Source organism: Ctenopharyngodon idella, chromosome 7 (genome assembly GCF_019924925.1).
Source record: "Ctenopharyngodon idella isolate HZGC_01 chromosome 7, HZGC01, whole genome shotgun sequence".
NCBI lineage: Eukaryota > Metazoa > Chordata > Actinopteri > Cypriniformes > Xenocyprididae > Ctenopharyngodon > Ctenopharyngodon idella.
Genome location: NC_067226.1, coordinates 46,581,953 through 46,603,560, shown reverse-complemented (window position 1 = coordinate 46,603,560; position 21,608 = coordinate 46,581,953). Strand labels below are relative to the sequence as shown.

The window sequence follows — 21,608 nt, the reverse complement described above, 5'->3', positions numbered from 1 at the left end:
TTTCTAAGGGCAGCCAAACTGTTCAAGTGGGTGGAGCCATTTTTACTAAAATGGTTATAACTCATGAACGGAATGAGATAATTTAACCAAACTTGGCACACATATGTAAGACCTCATTCTGTGGTCGTGTGAAAAAGGATGTGGTGACTGGCCGCTTGGTGGCGCTATAACAGGAAAAAAAACTTGAAAATGGCTATAACTACTTCACTGTTAGTTCGATTGACTTGAAAATTGGCATGCAGTGTCTTTGTCCAAGGTGCCATGACTGTTTATGAGGACATTGACGTATCTCAAAAAACATATCCGCCATGAGCCAATGAAGTTTGAGCAGCTATCAGACAAGGTTAACGGAGGCTGATCGGAATGAAACTCGCTGGCCCTGTTTGACTCACGGCCCTAGAGGCCTTCCCGTTATTTTACATGCGTAAAGAATTATGTATATAGCGATTTTGCTTTTTTTTTTTTTCTCTTCCTTCCTTCCCTCATTCTGAGCAACTTTGCCTCTAGGACTGCCACTGTCCATCGAATTGTTTGTGAAATATCGGAGATTATTTCAAAAACCAACTTTGGCGATCTAGTCATAGGTTTTTGGCTCAATCTCGATGACTGTTAAAAAGCTTTATAAACCATATATTTCCTGTGGTAAATTGGCTGTAATTGGTCTTTTCCATCTATGAGCGAAGTGGTTAGAGGCTTGCTAATTAAAACACTATACCTTTTTACGCATGTGCTAATAGGCCTTAAAGCGCTTGAACCCCGATAATTGCTGCTCGCAGCTATATTTTTGGATGTGTTGATTGCGAATGACTGCTGATCAATGTTGGTGAACTGATGCAAATTAGTGTCTTTATTTGTACGTGATGTAGTTGCGACTTATAGATTGGGGTCTTGCTGAGTTCTACCACCCTGCGCAGGAATACAACGTAAGGGTCGCCTCAAGATCATATAAGGGACCAGAGCTGCTGGTTGACTATCAGGTATGTTGTGTGTTTCGCTATGTTAAATCAAAGACTTTAGATATACAAAGATGGTGCACTCATATTACCATGAATGGGAGAAAGTGTGGCATGGGTTAACTTATTCCCACATTACCACCAGATATTGCAGTTAAATCTCCAAAATGATTTGCAGATGTATGACTACAGTCTGGACATGTGGAGCTTGGGCTGCATGTTAGCCAGTATGATCTTCCAGAAAGAGCCATTTTTCCATGGTCAAGACAACTATGACCAGGTATGACGTCATTTTTCTATGAAAACTGTTGCAATATGTAGTCTTAAAACATGCAGTATGCTAACTAACAGAAGAATCTTTGCTACAGTTGGTCAGAATTGCCAAGGTTCTCGGAACAGAAGAGCTATTCAGCTACCTGAACAAGTATCACATCGAGCTGGACACACGTTTCAAAGATCTGCTTGGCCAGTGAGTCTGTTAGATATTGACAGCGATTTTCCAATCTAGATTTTGATTAAGTGAGCTACACGTAATGTTTAATGAAGTTTTGTTCATGCATCAACTGAAAACGGCATGGACTAAAAGATCTTTGTTCATCAAAATAAAGATTGATTATAAATGGTTATATGTTGTAGCTTATCCAGGTTGTGTGCTAGTTTTGACCCTTACACTGTCAAAACATCAACATTTTGGTCAGTGATTCGCCCCTTCAAGCATTTATTCAGCTGAATATATTTGGATGCCATCACTAATGGCAGACTGAGATACACACAGCTATATATTTTCTATATTGACTTTTAATTGCTAGACTATTTTAATTTTGAAATCGCCAACATCTTCAGGCAGACGCGTAAGCGCTGGGAGAACTTTGTTCAGCCAGAGAATCAGCACTTGGTGAGTCCAGAAGCTCTGGATTTGCTGGATAAACTCCTGCGTTATGATCATCAGCAGAGACTGACTGCCCAAGAGGCCATGGAGCACCCCTACTTTTGTGAGCCATCTTTCTTTCTTTACTGTTATTTATTCATTTCTCAAGTTATTTCTAATTGGAGATTAAATGTGAAAAATGTGATTTAATCGGTTTAAATTGATTGACAGCACTAATATACATATCCCACAATAAGTGAAATCACACATTTAAAAACACAAGGAAATTGTTTTTCTGCATTCATTACAGTCATATTAATCATACTGAGACCTTTTTTAGACATTTTCTTTTAAGAAAAAGACATTTTTAAAAATGCTACCAAATACAGGTGTTGGACAATGAAAGTAAAACACCTGGTTTTAGACCACCATAATTTATTTGTATGGTGTAAGGCCTATTTTTGCGGTCAATACAGCATCAATTCATCTTGGTGAATGACAAATACAAGTCCTTCGCAGCGGCCAGAGGGATTCTGAGTCATTCCTCTTCCAGAACAGTTTCCAGGTCACTATGATGCTGGTGGAGGAAGCTGGTTTTCTGACTCACTCCTCCAAAATACCTCAAAAATATTTATATCTGGTGACTGTGCAGGCCATGGGAGATGTTCAACTTCACTTTCATGTTCATCAGACCATTCTGTCACAAGTCTTGCTGTGTGTATTGGTGCGTTATCATGCTGATACACGACACCCCCTTCAGGGTACGATGCTTGAAACATTACATCCTCCAGAATGGTTCGGTAGCCCTTGGCAGTGATGTGCCCATTAAGCACAGTAGGGAATTTCATGATATTGCAGCCCAAAACCATCACTGATCCACCCCGTGCTTCACACTGGGCAGCAGCAGTCCGGCTGTTAAGTCTCTTTGGGGCTTCTCCACACCGTAACTCCCACGGATGTGGGAAAGACGGTGAAGGTGGACTCATCAGAGAACAATACATGTTTCACATTGTCTACAGCCTAAGCACTGTCGGCAGACTCGCCACCAACATTTGGCATTGGCACGAGTGACCAAAGGTTTGGCTATTGCAACCCATGAATATTGACTCCCGACGAACAGTTTTGTTGGAAACAGGAGAGTCGAGGTGCATTTAATTCTGCAGTGATTTGGGCAGCTGTGGCTTTTTGGATACAGTCCGGGTTAGTACCTGGTCATCCCTTTCAGACAGCTTCCTCTTTCCTCGACAGTTGCTCCTGTTGGATGAGGTTCGTCCTTTATGGAGGTATGCCGACATTACCCTGGATACCATAGCTCTCGACACACCACGAAGACTTGCTTTCCTGGTCACAGATGAGCCAGCAAGATGCGCACCAACAATTTGTCCTCTTTTGAACTCTGATATGTCCCATTATGTTGTGTGGATTGCAGTATTTTATGTACTGCTGTCTATTACTTTGTAATTCAAACTTCACACTCTGCTCAAGGCCCGTTCACGCCAAGAATGATAACTATAAAGATAACTATAATGATAACCATATTTGCGTCCACACCAACGAACGATAATGGTTTATTCTAAGCTCACGCGCTGCAGTTTCAAAGTGCGTACAACATGTTTTAACCAGCAGATGTCCTCAGCATGCTAAGTTTTGAGTGAATAGCTAGTGTAATCGATCTAATCTAACAGTGAATTTAGCTGACGAAGTCAATATAGTGGAATAAAAACAATACCTAGTCTTTTCCACTGCAGCTTCAAAGGAAGCAAGACAATGTTGTCGAAACTAGTGCTGGATACCTGAGGTCATTTTATCTTACACTGTTTGCTAGCCTGGCATAACAATCTCATGGTTAATACTTCTCAATATTTATTCCGAGGGTATGACCGATTGTTTTCCATATATCCATTTTCTTTAAAGTATCCTTGTTTGACTTGTCAAACAGTGGTGGCTTTTAGCTGGACCTCAGCGATTAACTTCTCCGCAATGTCGTCTAGCATTTTAAATGCACAAGCCTTTAAATTCGAATGGATTGTAATTGGCTGTCAGTGTTTTATCGTTCAACAGCTGGAAAAAATTGTTCTGAAAGTGATCCCAACGATATTGTTTCTCTATATTGTTTTAGCTGTGGTGTGAATTCTGCTATTCTTTTACATTTAGAACGATTTTTAGAACTCGTTATCTTTATAGTTATCGTTCTTGGTGTGAACAGGCCTTTACTGATAGAATGTAAGATCAGTGAAGATCAGGCCGAGCATATATAGGCGTGAAACACTATTTTGGGCAGTGTTTCAGTTTCATCGTCCAACCCCTGTATATCACCTATATATATATATATATATAATCCTTAGTTTTAGTATTCTAGTCTCATAAAGATGTTGACATTCTTCCATAGATCCCGTGCTGAAGGGACAGCCTCTGTCAAACTCAGAAGGCGCTCTGGCAATAAGCAGCTCAACCACAACATGATGGGCTAAAAGCAGGTAAGAACGATGTCACAAAGTACATTGCATTTTGGACTGTTATCTAACACGTTTCTTTTAATATATATATAATATCATTCATTAATTTCGAATCTTTCTTCTAGGAAAACCTTTTTACCTCAACATGTCGTGCAGAGACATGCTGCCTTTCAGGTGTGAAGCTTCAGTTTACTGGAGCAAGAAGTTATTAAGCAACACAAGACTTGTACAGAATGAACACAATGGGCTGTAGTCCTTCTCCTACATTCACTTTGTATTAGTGCTGCTTGCCATCGTTATCTAGGTACCAAACTGGTGTTTTTTTTCCCCCATCTCCCCCCCCTTTTAAGTTGGACATCTCCATTTCATTTTTGGAACGACACTGAATTAAGCTATAATATTATGAGAGGGAAAGAATGCCTGCTCTTTCCCCATGATTCTCAGGCTGTAGATGATTGATGGAGGCTCCCGATCCTTGTTGCATTATGTACTGGAAGATTGTGTTGTTCAATGACTTGCCCTGCTGATATGAGCTCAGATTATAAACTATAGTATTGTCAGGTATGGAGGCTTTACTGCAATTTATTGAAAATAAGATATATTAAATGAAACTGTTTTTAATCAGTCTGACATGTTTTTACCCACCATTTGCATAGTATGTTTGAGTCATTACTTGATCATCAGCTGTGAATGATTACGTAAAAAGCAATTATTCTTTTCTTCCGGGAACGAGCATGTCACAATATTCCTCATTTAATTGACCATATGCACAGTTACTTCCTGGTTTTCGTTAAGCCAGCTTGGGAATTTCCAGAGAACTGTTAGCTGTCATTTTGTACTCGATGTACATAGACACAAAACCATCAATGGTTGACTTTTTAATATTTATATTATGATGCAATTATCACAATTACCTAATTTGCCAATAAACCAGTTTTATTAATTGTAATAAAGACTACGCTAATGGGAATGTTTGAATAAGAAACACGGTGGTCTGTAATTTGGCATGAACACGCAACATTTTTCCAGCACTTCATAGATTATTTTTAATGAAATGAGCAAAAACATTATTTGTTTACCCTTCTGAGATTGTCCCCATTTGTAAAACTGAACGTTTCAAGATGTAGGAAATCCAACATTTGATAGAAAACACTTTTATTTAAAAAAAAAAAAAAAAAGACATTACCACTAATAATAACCTGTAGATGGCAGCAGAGGAGCATTTTTCAGCTCATATTAGCCATTTCCTGTAATAGTTATTCACTCAGTTTCGCTTTTCCATAAATATTGAACAGAAAATCTTTAGGTTTAAAAATACATTTTGTCAAAGTGAAATATGAAGTACTCACAAAATCTCATGAAAAACAATAACTTTTCTTGCGAATGAATTACACAGTGAACACCACACTCTCCCTTTATAATCACAGAAGCTGTCAGTCAGTGCGGCGCAAGATCAATGATTTCGACACTTGTGAACTCACATTTTATTCAATGAATCTAACTAAAGTGCACAATAAATCTTTAATTTACAGTGTGTTAACGCTTTTTTTTCCCCACACGAAAGTGTGAAAACTAATGGTTGAATCGAATTTTGCCGAAGAGGAACACTGAGACGCGTCTTTCTCCTTATGTTTGACTAACTAAATTAACGTTAGGCCTGACTATTTAAGTGACTATATTCTGATCATAAATTAAAGGATTAGTTCACTTTCAAATGAAAATTACCCCAAGCTTTACTCACTCTCAAGCCATCCATGGTGTATATGACTTTCTTCTTTCTGATAAACACAATCAGAAAAATATTAATAAATGTCCTTTAGCTTTATAATGGCAGTGAGCGAGGATCAACAAGTATGAGCTGAAGAAAGTGCATCCATCTACATCCATCCATCATAAACATATTCAACACGGCTCCAGGGGGTTAATAAAGGCCTTCTGAAGCGAATCGATGCATTTGTGTAAAAAAAAAAAAAAAAATCCATATTTAACAAGTTATGAAGTAAAATATCTAGCTTCCACCACACTGCCTTCTGTATTCAAATCAGGAAAAAAACGGAATTGGTTAAGCTTTTTCCGTAAGTTGAATAGGGAAGGCGTAGGGCGTAGCGTAAGCATTTTGAACTGTGAGAGGCATTACACTTTCTTCGTAAGTAGAATACGGAAGGCAGTCTGGTGGAAGCTAGATATTTTAATTTATAACTTGTTAAATATAGATATTTTTCTTACACAAACCCATCGGAGCCGTGTGAAGTACGTTTATGATGGATGTGGATGGAGACACTTTCTTCAGCACATACTTGTTGATTCTGTTCACTGCCATTATAAAGCATGGAATGCGTCAGGATATTTATTAATATTTTTCCGATTGTGTTCATCAGAAAGAAGAAAGTCATATACACCTAGGATGGCTTGAGGGTGAGTAAAGCTTGGGCTAATTTTCATTTGAAAGTGAACTAATCCCTAGGGAACTAAAAAGTGAACTAAAGCATTACACTATTGATGCCGTTAAAGCTACCTCAGGACACTGAAGATGCTAACACACCAAGTGACATTTCACCAGAAGTTTTCCAGCTGGTTTATATTATTGCAGAAGTTCTTAAGAACATTTTGTGCATATGGTCAATTCCAGCCGAAGGCATATACAGTATAAAAGGGGTGGGGCCTGGTTGAGTTGGTTGAAACTCAGGGTTATGGTAAGGGGCGTGGCATTTTGCAAACATGCTCAAAGCACTCTAATCACACCACACTGGTCCAGCCGACCAATCAGAACACTGAACACTGTTTTTCATAAGGAGGGGCTTCATAGAGACAGGAACTAAACAGAGGTCCATTTCCCAAAAGCATTGTTAGCCAACTATGGTCGCAAGTTCTGTCGTTATCAGCAAAGTTCAACAAATTGGAGTTTCCCGAAACCATAGTTCCAATGAACATTCACAAACAGCGTCGCAAAGTTGTGTGGATGGAACGACAGCTCTCAACTTGTGGTTAGAAGCATAGTTTCTTGTTTGCATGACGTGTGGACTTAATGAATCTTGAGCAAAATAAGCGAGTTGGCATTCAGAATTTTGAGTACATACAAATGTCATTTATGTATTTTAGTTTGTCAAAAGATTTATAGTGCCACTTTTGAAGAGTGCGCATGTGCGTATATGCTCCAAGAACGAGCCTATGATTGAATCTGGAAATAAAGCAGAATAATTGAGAAACATGGGAAATAGTCCTCAGATGCCATGTTCATAATTCATAGCAAAAATCTGGCATTAATTCGATTTCAAGACGGATTCATTAAAAGATGTTATTACTCTACCACCTGCGTGACATCATTAACCAGCATGGCTGAATGACAATTTTTTCAGTGTTGGGGAAAGTTACTTTTAAAAGTAATGCATTACAATATTGCGTTACTCCCTAAAAAAAGTAACTAATTGCATTAGTTACTTTTTATGGAAAGTAATGCGTTACATTACTTTCATGTTACTTTTTCTCATCTGGGCTGTTAGAACTTTTTTGTTGTTATAAAACAAACTATTTGTGGCAAATGTAAAGGTCCTTTCACACTAAAATTTAAATGAATAAGCCTCAGGCTGAAGGAAATGCAAATTCACGCCTGTACAGTGGAGGGCAATGCTCAAACAAACCTTTCAGCTGTGCTGCCATCCTGGAATACAAAAGAATAGGACACAGGAGAAGTAAATGAGTAAATGTATGCTTACATGTAGTCTAGAAATAACCATCATATTTACACAGTGCACACAATCCCTCTGCACTTATTCCTGATTTCTCTCAACATGGGGACAGGAGAGTGTCAGTCAAAAAGTTTGAAAAGTAACTCATATTTTGTTGTAAATTTAAAAGTAATGCATTACTTTACTAGTTACTTGGAAAAAAAAAGTAATGTTTACGCAACTCGCGTTACTTGTAATACCCCAACACTGTTTGCGACAATACGGTTTCATGAAACAGTCGTGACTAGTTTTCTTCAATAATGCTTCAGACTATGGTAGTAGCGAGTTACATCATTGAATGGGAAACGCAACCCTGAGCATTACTGACAGACTGGGAAGAGCTGCAACAATGTCAATTATGTAAAAAATAATGTTGTTGTTTTTTTTGTTTTTGTTTTTAAACTTTTAAGCATGAATACCTATTCTAATAGACCTCAAAAACAAAGTCAAGACTTTATGACTTTACTGTTGTGCTTAATTTTTTTATTTTTTTTTTTAAATTCAGCACTCAGACAATGATTCTAGGGCCTTCAGTGTATAATTTTAATAAGATAACAGCAACTTATTGTGAAATGTGCAATATTCGTGCAGTACTGATAATGATAATACAAATGGATATGTAGTTTCAACCATAAAACATGTAGCTATGACATGACACATGAGTTTTGAACCCATATAAGGCACATCCACATGACCTCCCATTTTTCTTCCTGAGTCCGTCGCAATCTTAATATGCACAGTGAGGAAGCTGGCCAGCTGGACTGCTTTAAACAGGTACGAAAGGCAGAGTCCCCTACAAAGGTGTCACATCACATTAGCACGGGTAATGAAGACCACCAAGGGTGCTCTCAGAAGAACACTGATTATCTCTAGATACAATAGAAGCATTTCATTAGCCCTGATTAGAAATAAAAACTGCCAAAGGAGGCAGTTGTGTTCATTAATGCCATCTTTTTTATTCATAAGAGATTTCTAATGAACGTTTTGTGGAACTGAGTCAGCCTTGGTGTCTTATTGCATTGCTTGCTATAGGCCTACTAAGTTGAAAAAAAAAAAGAAAAAAAAAAAAAGGCATTTGCTACTGTGTATAAAGCTAATACCACAGAACATTCAGTGCTTAACGTGAATACAAGAGGTAAAGAAATAAATACATAAATAATAGAGAAACTCACTAGTAGAACCCAACAAGCTCTTAGGTTCGCGTGTGAATTCCCATATAAATACTGTCGTGGTGTTTTATTTGATTTAGTGGTAATATAGTTATGCCTTGGGTGTAATAGTAACAAGCTAGCATGATAGAATGTGTCCATTACATTATGAGTGCAGTTAAAATGCTACACGACCATCTTTCAGCTTCTCACGAGTATGGCGGTGTTCGGAATGGAATACTAGTGTACTGCATACCATGTAGTACATTAAAACAGTATGCAATGCAACAGTATACTACTAAGTGTTTTGTACGACGATCTCTACATTGTGTTTAAATCAGCACATAACATCCCGTTGTCAAATCTGAAATAATTATGACTTTTTTTTGCATTTGCATTATCCTATTTTGTTCAGTTTGATCAACTTATGAATCAAGAACGAAATGACGATTCTGTCATAACACTGAAAACTGAGGGTCAAGTCAAGCCCACTGCATTACAGTACTGCACACAGTGTACTCTGACTGTATACTGCACATTTTGGCATAACAACATCCTTCATTTACTCCATGCATTCAGAAAATTTGCATACTGTGCACAGTAGAGCTGCATGATTAATCATTAAAACATCTCGATTCAAACACACGATTCGGCTACGTCTATTAAACCTTTGACAACAGTCTTTTTAAAAACAGTATCATTATTTCTGTCTTACAGTAATTAAAATGATCACAGAAGTACTGGGATAAAAGTTTATAGGTCAGATATAAACACTGATGTCTACGGAAGCAATCAAAATCACTGTTTGAAAGTACTGTAACTTGATGCTTCATATAAAGATTGTATCAGTTACATCATTACACCAGTAGGTGGCGATAAGTGACTTAAAAAATGCATTTGTCATTGAATTATTCATTCAAGAGATTCGTTCAAAAACACAGATTCATCCAGTAATGAAACGAGAAGTTTTTATGAGTGAGTCGTTGAATCATTCATTCAACCCGATTAAAATTTTTTTTTTTTTTAGTTGTCTTTTTATAATCACAGGAGAATCGTGATCTCTATTTTAAACAAAAAATTGTGATTATCAATTTTTTCATAATCATGCAGGTCTAGTGCACAGTATACTGCAAAAATAGTATAAGTACGGTAGTATGCTATTCCGAACATACCTTAGGTTTGCAAGAATCCAAACATGTCTTTCATGCCTGAGATTCATGTTTTTACAAAACAGACAATCATTGTATTTGTAAACAGACTTACTGAGTAATATGGCACTTGATGTAGCAAATTACTACATCAATCATTGGACACAACCATGCTGTATGTAATATTTTTACATTTTTATGGATGATCATCATGGATCACGTTTTCATGATGTACTATCCAAGATTATATCAATCGTATGTTTTAAAAGTCCCAGTTTTGCAGACACTTTTTGGCCTGGGAAAACCTGAAAAAAATTATTTTGTTTAAATAGTTGCCAATCCATGTCTTCATGGAATGAGCTCTTGCAGCTCCGCGTCACTCAGTTCATTCACTGTGACTATGTGGTCGAGGTGTTGAAGATAACGTTCTTCATCCTGCATGAAGTGAGGAATCCTGGTTCTACGTAGAACAGCCAAATGCCGAAGTCTCTCCACATCTTCATATGAAACCTAAAAATGGAATTACATAAAGTGGTATGTATAAACATTCTTAAAAGGATAGTTTCACTAATTTGGAATATTCCATTAAAAACGGCATGAATAGGACCTACCTTTCCAAGAGCGGTTAATGTTTTAAAATCAATGTTCCTCCTGTGGCGTAAAATCCTTAAAATTCCATCAAGGTAGACCTGATCTTTACTAAAGCAACCTGTACACACACATATATGCAAAAACATAAACATAACAAATACAGAGAGGCAATATGAAACCAGATGACAAGAGAAAACATTGCTAGCATGATTTTGCTAATATGTTGTGTGTGTGTTGTAGCATTTTGCCAAATGTTTCTGTTTTAACACACTATTAACACAGTGTGTCTTTTAACACATTGTTAACAAGTCTCTAGCATATATTGGCACATTGATAGCATGTTTTAACATGTTAATGGCATGTCTTACACATTGCTAAAATGTTTCTAACAAGGTTTATCACATTGCTACATGTTTCTAACATTTTTCTACATGTTTAACGTGTTGTTAGCATATTGTTAACATGTTTTAACATTTGCTAGGATGTTTTAAAATAGTGTTATGTATTAACATACTGATAGCAAGTTTTACCATGTTAACACTGTTAAAATGTTTTAATAACCTACTTTGCTAGCACCACTGTTGACATGTTTTAACATGTTATCATGTTGCTAGAATCTTTTAACACATTGTTAGCATTTCTCTAGCATATTTTGGCACATCGATAGCATGTTTTAACATGTTAATAGCATGTTTTACTCATTGTTAAAATGTTTCTAACATGGTTCACAATGCAAACATGTTTAACATGTTGTTAACATGTTGCTAACATGTTTTAGCATGTTTGTTAGGATGTTTTAACCATGTTGTTAACACACTGCTACCATGTTTTAACGTGTTACTAGCATGTTTTATTACTTTGTTAACATCATTAACATGTTATGTTGTTAGAATCTTTTAACACATTGCTACCATGTTTTAACATGTTAACAGCCTGTTTTCACATTGCTAAAATGTTTTTAACATGGTTTATCACATTGCTAAAATGTTTTTAATGTTGCAGCACAATGCTAACATGTTTAACGTGTTGTTAGAATGTTGCTAACATGTTTTAGCACATTTGCTAAGATGTTTTAACAGTACTATCATGTTTTAACATGATTGATAGCAAGTTTTACCATGTTGTTAAAATGTTGCTAACATGTTACTAGCATGTTTTATTAACCTTCTTTGCGAGCACCATTGTTAACATGATTTAATGTTATCATGTTGCTAGAATATTTTAACACATTGCTAGCATATTTTAACACATTGCTAGCATGTCTCTAACATATTTTGGCACATTGATAACATGTTTTAACATTTTAATAGCATGTTTTACTCATTGCTAAAATGTTTCTAACATGGTTTATCACATTGCTACCATGTTTCTAACATGTTTTAACACAGAGCCAACATGTTTTAACATGTTACTAGCATGTTTTATTACTTTGTTAGCACCATTGTTAACATGTTTTAACATGTTATCATGCTGCTACAATCTTTTAAAACATCACTACCATGTTTTAACATTAACAGCACATTTTACACATTGCTAAAATGTTTTTAACATGGTTTATCACACTGCTACCATGTTTCTAACATGTTGCAGCACAATGTTAACATGCGTTAACATGTATTACATGCTGTTAGCATGTTGCTAACATGTTTTAGCACATTTGCTACGATGTTTTAACACAGAGCTATCATGTTTTAACATGTTGATGGCAAGTTTCACCATGTTGTTAACACGCTGTTAACGTTTTAGCAGGTTACTAGCATGTTTTATTACTTTGCTAACACCATTGTTAACATGTTTTAACGTTATGCTGCTAGAATATGCTGCTACACATTGCTACCATGTTTTAACATGTTGTTAGGTATCAACATGTTAAAACTAACATGTTGAACATGTCGCTAATACAGTTTTATTGGTGCTAGCATATTTTAACACATTGCAAGCTTTCTATCTTTTTTGGCACATTGCCTTTTGCATGTTGCTATCATGTTTCAACACGTTAACATGTTTAAGCATGTTGTTAGCATGTCTTGGCACATTGCTAGCATATGTTGCTGACATGTTTTAGCAGTTGCTAGTATGTTTTAACATGTTTCAGATAGGGTGCGCCTCAGTCAGCTCTCTAGTTCATTAGTTGATGCTATAGTTTGGTAGGCTTTTTTAGTGATAGATAGATATATAGATAGTAGATCAGCCAACATAATATTGCATTTCTCAGTTCTATTCTTAGCGATTAGCTCACCTGGTTTTGAGGTATCTGTTTGTCCTCGTTTGGCGCGCAGGCAGTATTCCCAACGAACAGCAGGATCTTGGACAAAGCGAGCAATATGGCTGAACAGTTGGCTGAAGCTCATGTTTGTGGCATGGTATACAGTATAGTATAGCAGAGCGGCTCGCCACAGGAAGGGCTGTTTCCGTAGCAACACACTGTGAAGACTAGCAAGCCCCTCTTCAGTAGGATTAGCTGGTTTCAGTCCAAATTGCTTTCTCCCAACAGAAGTGGCCCATGGCTGCATGCTGTTATTCACACCCCGTAAGTAATGTGTGCCTGGGAGTGAAAGTCATAAAATTGTTGGAAGGGCAGGTTTTGTAGACAAAAGGCTATAAGATTAACACTGAAAAATCATTGATTACCAACTAGATCCAACCAGAAGAATGTCAATGCAATATTTCTTGTCTAGCATGATTCATTTGGACTGTGTCCAAACTGGGTGTGACCCAAAAGAAGCAAGAGCTTTGTCTATCTAGACTGAAGGCAAATATGCCGCTCAATGTGACACAATGACAGTCAATCAGAATATAACTGATATTTAATATAATCTATAGTGCAGCAGGGATGATGTATTTTTGTAGGCCAAAAACCGGAAATGCATTTTAGCATTTCTGGTTCCATCGTCCTGAAAGTCAATGGGTTTTTACTGAAATAAGGTCTGCAGTTAATACAAGCCCAATATATTTTCATGTTTTATTCTACAATATAAAATACATCAGTGATACCCCTTGTGAGCTTTTACTTGTCTTGAACAAGGCGGTTGCTAAAAGTCATCATGCCGAACAGGTAAACTCAATAGTCCGCTTTTACAGGCTCGTTGTGTTTATAATTGTGCTCTTGCAAACTATTCTAACTCAAACTTTAAGGGAAAATTGAAAAGTTGATGGAAACTTAAGCCCATCACAGACACATCCGATGAGTGAGTGAACACAATGGCCAATCAGAGATGTTTACAAATCCGCTCAGCGCTCAAAGCGTCACATTTTTTAAATTTCAGTACTGACTTCCAAGACTGTACTTTTGACAACTGTACAGACAACTAAATAAAATAACGCAATTTACTAGAGGTTCTGACAAAATATTAATTGCTGCAGTCTACTAAAAATGTTTAATTTATTAGAATTAAATAAATAGTTTGATTCAATGACTCACTTATGAAGACTTCCGTAGTGTTTCCTTAGTGGATGAATCAGCGTATTTGAACAAATCTCTTGAATCAATGATTCAATGACTCGCTCAAAGTCGTCACTTGTTTCATTAGTGGATGAATCAATGTTTCTGAATGAATCTCTTGAATCAATGATTCAATGACTCGCTCATAAAGACGTCACTTGTTTCATTACTGGATAAATCAATGTTTCTAAATGAAACTCTTGAATCAATGATTCAATGACTCACTCATAAAGACTTCACTTGTTTCGTCAAAAGACTGTTTGTGAAGCTGTTTCATACCTATGACAACAGCTCTCTCTGGGGTCAAAACACAGATCTGAATGTTTGCGGTGATCGTCCTTGTCAAAGGTTTAATAGACATAAACGAATTGTTGTCTTTTAGGAATAAGAACATGTGGGTGTTTGAATCAAGATTGCGATCTTTTAACGATTAATCATGCAGCTCTACTTCAGGCGATTGAATTTAGGGTTCAAAATATAAAAAAGTCATGTTCATTTGTGAAGATCATGATGAACAAAACATGTAAGAATACTAATCTTTTGTTGGTCACAGTGTTTTTTTTATTGCAATAATCCAAAAGCATCAATTAGAATTTTGTCAAGGGAACCAAGATGATGCTAAATTCTGGGTTGGCCTACAAAAATACGTCATCACTGCAGCCCTCTACAGCCCTGTATTGTGATTTTAGACCAATTAGATTTCACTCTGGACGAGACTATCTAGCACTACACAACAGAAATATAAATGAAAAATGACTGACAAAATGTCCTGTTGTCAGAAATCTGTTTCAGTTAAAGTTCATACCAATCTCATGTCTAAGCATGCCCTCAAGCCAGTGTTGGCGTGCTCCTGACAAGTTAATAGTTAGTGTTGGACGACAACTCTCCACCATCATTACTGCCTGGGACAGAAGCTCATCGGAGAGACTTACAACCACCTGTTGACAGAATATGAAATTACTATTCCTTTGTTATTTGGCAGGATGCTAATACACAAGCACTTAAACTAAGATATCCACACACCTCACCGACACAGCCCTCCTTCTGTAGGTACTTGCGTGTGGCTGCCCACACTTGACTCTTCGGTAGCAAGTTGCCTCCTGTGACCTCTTCAAAGTTTTCATAGGTCTCATACTTTCTCAACACACACTCCATAATCCCAACTGCCTAGAAAAAGGCATGAGGTAAGACAAATTGCAATAGTTTAAAGACTTAACCAGAATTATGGCTGTGTTCCAAAACCTAGCAAGCTGCCAACGTAAGCAATTTTAAGCCATCATAATTGCACTCACAACGTGAAGACGAAAGGGCAAAAAACGCCTTCTGGGCAATATTTTGCATGATAAGAAACTGCTGTTAATCTACAGCCTATTTTCAACACTAATCTACTGTATGTATTATGGTTTAGTACTGTAGTACGCAATGCATTGTGGGCTAGTGTAGTGCATTTGAAGCAATAGCACAATGTCGTCGAACGGGTGTTTCACAGGAGTTTGAGTACAAAGTCTTCGCCTATCCGTGTTTACGGTGCTCGTGAGGAATATGAGTGGAAAATAGAAGAAAACTAATCAAAGCGGAGAAGAGAGAGAACTTTGACTGCAGCGAGGAGTGCAATCTTTTAAAACTGGACCGGTGAATGGTAAGCGGCAACTGAAACTGAAAAAGCTGCACCTGAAACAAACTTGTTCGCGGCACTATGGAAGCTTGTTTTCGCCACTGAATAATATATGCGCCACCTGCATCTCTTGAATCAATGATTCAATGACTCACTCATAAAGACGTCACTTGTTTCGTTACTGGATAAATCAGTGTTTTTGAACGAATCTCTTGAATCAGTGATTCAATGACTCACTCATAAAGACGTCACTTGTTTTAATACTGGATGAATAAGTGTTTTTGAACGAATCTCTTGAATCAATGATTCAATGACTCACTCATAAAGACGTCACTTGTTTTAATACTGGATGAATAAGTGTTTTTGAACGAATCTCTTGAATCAATGATTCAATGACTCACTCATAGAGACGTTGTTTCGTTGTTTCGTTACTGGACGAATCTGCATTTTTGAACGTATCTCTTGAATCAATGATTTAGTGACTCATTCATAAAGACGTCACTTGTTTCATTACTGGATGAATTAGCGTTTTTGAACGAATCTCTCGAATCGATTCAATGACAAATACATTTTTTAACAGTCACTTGTCGCCACCTACTGGTGTATCTATGTAATTGAAACAATCTTTTTTTATTTATCGTGGCACTATGGAAGCTTGTTTTCACCACTGAATAAAAAATTAAAAAGGTAATTGCGACTTTATCTCGCAATTGCAAGTTTACATCTCGCAATTCTGAGACTTTTTTTTTCTCAGAATTGCAAGTTTTTTTAACGTCCTCCCATGCCGGAGATGCCGGTTTGAATCCCGCTCGGAGCGGTTCGAGTAGGACCGGTTACATTTGGTGCCGTGACCCAGATGGGAGTGAGATTTAGGAGGGTGAGTGTAACGGAAGCAAGCTAGTAAGAGCTATGCGTATAAACCTCACTCCCCTGGCCTCAAGAAGTGCACTAGCGACTGCAGTCTTTAGCGTCCTTGTTATCGTGCCCGCCTACCATGCCGGAGACGCCAGTTCGAATCCCCCTCAGAGCGTTTCGAGTAGGACCAGTTACATTTGGTGCCGTGACCCGGATGGGAGTGACGTTTAAGAGGGTGAGTATAACGGAAGCAAGCTAGTATGAGCTGTGTGTATAAACCTTACTCCCCTGGCCTCAAGAAGCGCACTAGCGACTGCAGTCTTTAGCGTCCTTGTTATCGTGCCTGCCTACCATGCCGGAGACGCCAGTTCGAATCCCCCTCAGAGCGTTTCGAGTAGGACCAGTTACATTTGGTGCCGTGACCCGGATGGGAGTGAGGTTTAAGAGGGTGAGTATAACGGAAGCAAGCTAGTATGAGCTGTGTGTATAAACCTCACTCCCCTGGCCTCAAGAAGCGCACTAGCAACTGCGGTCTTTAGCACACTTGTTAGTGGGTCGGTTACATGTGTATTTCTTGGTGACACTCAGCCTGATGGTTTTGGCTATCTAGTGCTCATTGGCGGGGGGAAGAAAACGAAATAACTGGTCAAATTTGTTCTTGAACATTATTGATTCTTAAACTTTTAAAACGCAATTTTGTTTGACTGTATAAGCTATGTAACAGAGTTTGAATTTGTTTTCTTTTCAGCACTTTTTCTTACTCGCATACATATGTACACATTGTTTTTACTCTTGCCTATATTTTTGTCCATTTTGGGTCACTTTTGCCTATCACTTTTACTGTAGTAATTTCCTGTGTGATTTTAATTCCCAACCTATTTTGGGGTTCCCTTTTTGACCCAGAGCTGTGTTGCCAAAATGACCCAAACTGGGTTGTTTTTAACCCACCGTTTTTTTTTTTAGAGTGTATTGTAAATTGAAATAATTCCATCGTTTACTGTCAGTAGTGTAGTGAATCTAGTGATGCTCTGAATCACTTTCAAACCAAGCAGCTTTCTCTTGGTCAGCGCTGCAGGTTCATGTGATCAAAATCTTGAGCGAAATCTGCGTAGGGAACATTTTCATCCTCACGCAAAACACATGGATTCCTATTGAAATGAATGGATTACACTTCGCAGAGCACCGATAATTGTGACCGCACCTTTAGAAGGCAATTGCTCATGGAGACGGTTCACTAGATTTGGGAACAGAGCCAACTTGTGTTATTTTGACATAAAATATACCTGGGACAGAAAAAGACCAGAGCCCTCTCTGTACTTCTCCAAAACACTGATGGGCTCTGGGGAGGTGTACTCAAACTGGGGCTCATACTGATAGTTAGACTGAAAAAAGGCCTGACGCTCCTGTTCCAGGTTTGTGGGACGAAGAGCCACAAGCAGGCACGGCCCACGAGGCGTTGAAGGCGAAGGAAGGGGTGCGATACCCCTGGCAATATGTGGCAAGGAGGTTGCGGGTCTCATTTGACCCCTGCCAGCACGTGGGGGCGTTGTGGAGTTCATCGTGCAAGTGCTCTCACTCCGTCGAAGCCAGTTTCCTGGCCCAAAACTAAGACTTGTCAGGCTTCGCATGGGCGGAGAAGGGCCACCGCTACGCCACGGTGGCTTCTGCACTGGCTGCGTTGCTCTAATTCGCTGTGGTTTTATTTCCAGACTAAGAGGCCTTCGACACGGTGGCTGTTTGGAAGGTTCCCCTGGCTGCGCAGTTTCTCCTTTATTACTACCTTCCGTCTTCTGGAGCCTTCGCTGAACCTGGGAGCCGCCATCCCAAGTGCTACAAGGCTGTGGCCCATTGTGGGTGGATTTGTCTCTTTGGGTGACACTGCTGGTCCTGGCTCTGACTGGTTTGGGTTTCTCTGTGCTGGGCTCTGGCTCTAACATTTCTGAGACGTTCTTTGCGAGCCCTCCTCCATTAGCCTGCTCCATGCAGTTCTCACCCAGATCCAGCACCATTGCCACATCCACACCTCTGTCCACCAAGGCTGCACACCTGAAGAGAAAAACATACTTCCACTTTCTGATTCAACAGTACCAAGGGCGTAACTGCCATAAACTCTAAAAAATGCTGGGTCGTTTCAACCCATGATTGGGTCAAATATGGACAAACCCACACTCTAAAAAAATGCTGGGTTAAAAACAACCCAAGTTGGGTTCAAAATGGACCAACCCAGCAATTGGGTTGTTTTAACCCACTGAATGAGTTGTTTTGACCCAGCGGTTGGGTTAAATGTTTGCCCAACCTGCTGGGTAGTTTTATCCAACTCAACTATTGTTTAAAAATTAGTGTATTGCTTGCTTAAAATGAGCCCAAAGTATGTTGGAAAATAGCATTAATTAATATGTTTAATAAATGAACATTTATTAATAAGTTTAATGAATAATAATTAAACAATAACATTTATTAAATTGCTTATTAATAAATGTTCACCTTTTGATTATTACTATTGCCTATAGTCATTATGTGTCTGATTTTTAATTTCCAACATATTTTGGGTTCATTTTAAGACAGCCATATAGTAATTTTTAAACAATAGTTGGGTTAAGTAAAACATTTAGCCCAACCGCTGGGTTGTTTTTAACCCAGCATTTTTTTTTTTAGAGATGGGTTTGTCTATATTTGACCCAAACATGAGTTGAAACAACCCAGCATCTAAAAAATGTACACAACAGCCAAATTTTCTATAAATTGTAATCATTATGATCACAACTTGTAATAACTGCTTAAATGAGCTCATTGTTTCTGCCTAAATGAATACATAATGTTAGCTAACTGCATGATTTGTATTGTTCATTTCTGGACATATGGACATTACTTGGAACTCTGAAAAAAACAAATTACTCTAAATTGTAATGTACAAACATGCATTTTCTGTAAAGCTGCTTTGAAAAGATATATATTGTAAAAGCGATATACAAATAAATGTGAATTGAATTTAATATTTGATATTCTTGATGGTGCTCTGCTGCACTCTATTACGCACTTCTCTGTTTATTTTTAGGAAGACAAAAAAGCTTTAAAAGTTAAATTTTTAGGCTGGTCTGCCTAATGGTCAATGGCAAAATGATTGAGATAGCCAATTAAATCAAAGAAGGAAGTTTTTCCCACACCATTTTAAATGTTCCCGAAAGTTCCACTGTCAAAACGCAGTTCCCACATGCACATCTTAATTATACGACGTGGGTGAAAGTACAACCTATGACAGCTTGTTTCCGCCAAGGAATAAAACAATTTAAAAGATAACTGACTTTTATATCTCACAATTTTGACCATTTTTCTCACAATTGCAAGTTTACATCTCACAACTCTGACTTTTTTTCTCAGAATTGTGAGATATAAATTCGCAATTGCGAGTTATAGTTAGTTATAAAGTCCAAAATACTTTTTTTTCTGAGAATTGCAAGTTAATATCTCACAATTCTGACTTTATAACTCGCAATTGTGAGTTTGGTAACACTTTAGTTTAGGGTCCAATTCTCACTATTAACTAGTTGCTTATTAACATGCATATTACTAGGATATTGGCTGTTTATTACTTATAAAGCACATATAAATGTCTTATTCTGCATGACCATATTCTACATCCCATAATCCTACCCAATACCTAAACTTAACGACCTCACTAACTATTAATAAGCAGTAATTAGGAGTTTGTTGAGGCAAAAGTCATAGTTAATAGTGAGAATTGGACCCCAATCTAAAGTGTGACCGTGAGTTTATATCTCGCCATTCTGAGAAAAAAAAACTTGCAGTTACTTTTTTTATTTGTTACTCAGTGGCGGAAACAAGCTTCCATAATAACCCGATATGTATTAATAATAAAATAAAAATAATAATCCAAACAATGCAGAAAGCACATGCTTTTGTGCTTAAAATGAGTCAAAAATGCAAAACACTAAACTTTTTTTAACTCATAAATAATAATTTATCAGAAACTTCAGATATCTGGTCACTGTATGCTAAACTCCATCTAAAAGAGCATTTGGCGGATTTTTATTTTTACGTATACATGCAGTTTTTATAACCTCATAATCATTTAGAGACTACATTGAAAATTAGTACTTTTACTCAAAGAATCCTATATAGAGTGACATTAACCGTTTTCCCCCTTCCTAGTCAAATCTTAGAAAGTGTGTAATCTTTCTCAAGTATTGGGATACTGTCTTGCTATTGGACAATTAAAATAAATTAATTATTTTAAAATTCTGAAAGATTTTCTTTGCATTTATATTTGATGGCATGCAAGAGAATGTATTCCATTAGCACTGATTTTTATCTACTGGGAAACAGTGTGTTGTAAAAGCTCTCGTTTAGTGCAAGTTGGAAATAAAACAATAATAAACTTAACCTTAGGATAGAGATTCCTATATCTCAGTCTAGTTTTAAAACGAATACATCGAAGTCTACTGCTTAACGAATATTATTTCAGTGCATAATAGGGGCATGACATCAACAGCTCTGACAATAACACTGCCGATTCACAGCGAATGATGATTGTTCATTTTATAAACAAATAAAGCAGTATATATAAAAGACACAACACATACCACGCAGCACTTCTTTACAGGCAAATAAATAAACTTCAGTTCATATTGAAATTCCGCCCTTAATATCAGCTTCAGCTCTTCAACTTCAGTTCAGTAGTTCAAACCACTGATATGGAGGAATAACGGTACAGGACGCCGGGAATATGGGAGTTTGGGATGGCTGGGATTACGTTGCAGCAAATGACGCGCTGGCGCATCTGAATGAC

The 21,608-nt window shown here is 37.5% G+C and overlaps 2 protein-coding genes across 4 annotated transcripts in view; one reads left to right on the top strand and one right to left on the bottom strand.

The window, feature by feature from the left end:
• Window positions 1-18,648, top strand: part of csnk2a2a (casein kinase 2, alpha prime polypeptide a) — a 27,385-nt gene extending 8,737 nt beyond the window's left edge. Inside the window, exons 7-12 of one of the 2 annotated variants that reach the window (XM_051901490.1) lie at window positions 867-977; window positions 1,132-1,233; window positions 1,322-1,422; window positions 1,797-1,945; window positions 4,211-4,298; window positions 18,511-18,648. In XM_051901490.1, coding sequence (XP_051757450.1) covers window positions 867-977; window positions 1,132-1,233; window positions 1,322-1,422; window positions 1,797-1,945; window positions 4,211-4,284 — 537 coding nt within the window. In that variant the 3' untranslated portion in view covers window positions 4,285-4,298; window positions 18,511-18,648. Of the gene's footprint in view, window positions 1-866; window positions 978-1,131; window positions 1,234-1,321; window positions 1,423-1,796; window positions 1,946-4,210; window positions 4,299-4,402; window positions 4,899-18,510 lie in introns of those variants that run through there. The other variant, XM_051901489.1, reaches the window with a different exon arrangement.
• kiaa0895l lies at window positions 8,464-21,608 on the bottom strand. 2 transcript variants are annotated; one of them, XM_051901479.1, is made up of 7 exons: window positions 21,403-21,608; window positions 18,085-18,847; window positions 15,355-15,498; window positions 15,137-15,269; window positions 13,129-13,434; window positions 10,910-11,007; window positions 8,464-10,808 (listed from the first exon to the last, which is right to left on the bottom strand). In XM_051901479.1, the coding sequence occupies exons 2-7, from the start codon at window positions 18,808-18,810 to the stop codon at window positions 10,647-10,649; spliced, it is 1,569 nt and encodes a 522-aa protein (XP_051757439.1). In that variant the 5' UTR covers window positions 18,811-18,847; window positions 21,403-21,608; the 3' UTR covers window positions 8,464-10,646. The 2 variants fall into 2 exon arrangements, with proteins under 2 accessions (XP_051757439.1, XP_051757440.1); XM_051901480.1 differs by lacking the exon at window positions 21,403-21,608 and having other exon boundaries at window positions 15,355-15,494; window positions 18,085-18,234.

Bases quoted from the DNA above. Each gene is read 5' to 3' on its own strand.
- kiaa0895l (XM_051901479.1), bottom strand. From the start codon at position 18,810: ATGGTGCTGGATCTGGGTGAGAACTGCATGGAGCAGGCTAATGGAGGA. The intron at 15,499-18,084 runs GTATATTTTATG...GCCTTTTTCTAG, and splicing joins CTGGTCTTTTTCTGTCCCAG to GCAGTTGGGATTATGGAGTG. The intron at 15,270-15,354 runs GTGTGTGGATAT...TTCTGTCAACAG, and splicing joins AGGAGGGCTGTGTCGGTGAG to GTGGTTGTAAGTCTCTCCGA.